General features: G+C 55.0%; 1 protein-coding gene across 1 annotated transcript in view; it reads right to left on the bottom strand.

The window, feature by feature from the left end:
* Positions 1–1,372, bottom strand: part of AGRN (agrin) — a 162,893-nt gene that overhangs the window by 115,134 nt on the left and 46,387 nt on the right. The window contains exon 2 of the mRNA XM_009646786.2: positions 670–690. Within this exon, the coding sequence (XP_009645081.1) occupies positions 670–690 (21 nt within the window). The remainder of the gene's footprint in view (positions 1–669; positions 691–1,372) is intronic.

The following is a 1,372-nucleotide window of genomic DNA, read 5'->3' as shown; positions in this document are numbered from 1 at the left end:
TCCAGACCCCTCCCCAGCTTGGTTGCTCTCCTCTGGACATGCTCCAGCAACGCAACATCTTTCTTGTAGTGAGGGGCCCAAAACTGAACACAGTATTCAAGGTGCGGCCTCACCAGCACCAAAAAGTTACATCAGGTGCAGCACGCGCCGCAAAACCCCCCAGGCCAGGTCGAGAGGCAAACCCACCCGGTTTGCCTCCAGCATGAACAGTGCTCCCCCCGTCCCGTCCCGTCCCTGGGGAAGCTGGTGAAGGTGAGAGGCTGAGGATGGAGTGGGATACGAGACAAGCACTAAGTGAGAAGTGTCCTTAGATCACAGTTTCACGCGCTCCGCAGGCTCGGTGCCGCCGCAGCTATGGCTTGCGTCGTGTGAGGACGGCCCAGCAGCAATCCAATCGAGCCCAGGCAACAACGTCGGGCCGGGCGATGGGGAGGCAGAGGGGAAAGCAGTTCCTCAAACTGTGATCTAAAAGCAATAGCTCCCTTCGAAGTGAGCGCACACTCCGCAGCCAAGCGGCCGTGGGGGACGGGTGTGCCGGTACCCACCTCCAGAAGGTTTCTATTGCTCCGGCACGTTCTGGGTGGATGGAAGAATGACACGGACTAGCCAGCGAGTCTGATGGGGGATGGACAAAATGGTATTTTTTTTGCATGACGCACCACCACTTACCAGCAAGAAGCTTCCTATGTTCTTTAGAAAGCAGGGAAGGGGGAGGAGAAAAAGGAGAGAACAAAACAGTTAGAAACAAGAAAACAGACAGCTAACACAAAGCTTTCCTGCCCCCCCCCAGGCCCCCTCCTCCAATGCTCCACTACCGACACTGCCTGGGGCAGCTTCCATCCACCTCTTCCAGCCCTTTCCAGGCAGCATCAGGCTCCCAGATCACCCCAGAAGATCGTGGCCGGGTTGCTGGCCTCCTAAGTCCATTGATTCAAACATGTTTTCGTGGCACAACAGGCTCCCAAATCTGCAGACTGCCAGAAAACAGCAGGATCCTGATGTTACCACGCACTGCAAAATCAGGCACCGCAAAACAAGGAGGAAACCAAGAGCCCCAGAACCAGAACACTGAGTATGTGCAAACGACACCAAAAACCCCATCAGGGTTGCTGGCCTCCTAAGTCCATTGATTCAAACATGTTTTCGTGGCACAACAGGCTCCCAAATCTGCAGACTGCCAGAAAACAGCAGGATCCTGATGTTACCACGCACTGCAAAATCAGGCACCGCAAAACAAGGAGGAAACCAAGAGCCCCAGAACCAGAACACTGAGTATGTGCAAACGACACCAAAAACCCCATCAGGAACGTCTCGGCACTGTCAGCCCCACAACACACAGATGCTGGATTAGATACCACAGCCGGCTCCATCC

This window comes from Egretta garzetta, unplaced genomic scaffold (assembly GCF_000687185.1).
Source record: "Egretta garzetta isolate BGI_Z169 unplaced genomic scaffold, ASM68718v1 scaffold29, whole genome shotgun sequence".
In the NCBI taxonomy this organism is placed as follows: domain Eukaryota; kingdom Metazoa; phylum Chordata; class Aves; order Pelecaniformes; family Ardeidae; genus Egretta; species Egretta garzetta.
This window is presented reverse-complemented; position numbering and strand designations above follow the sequence as displayed.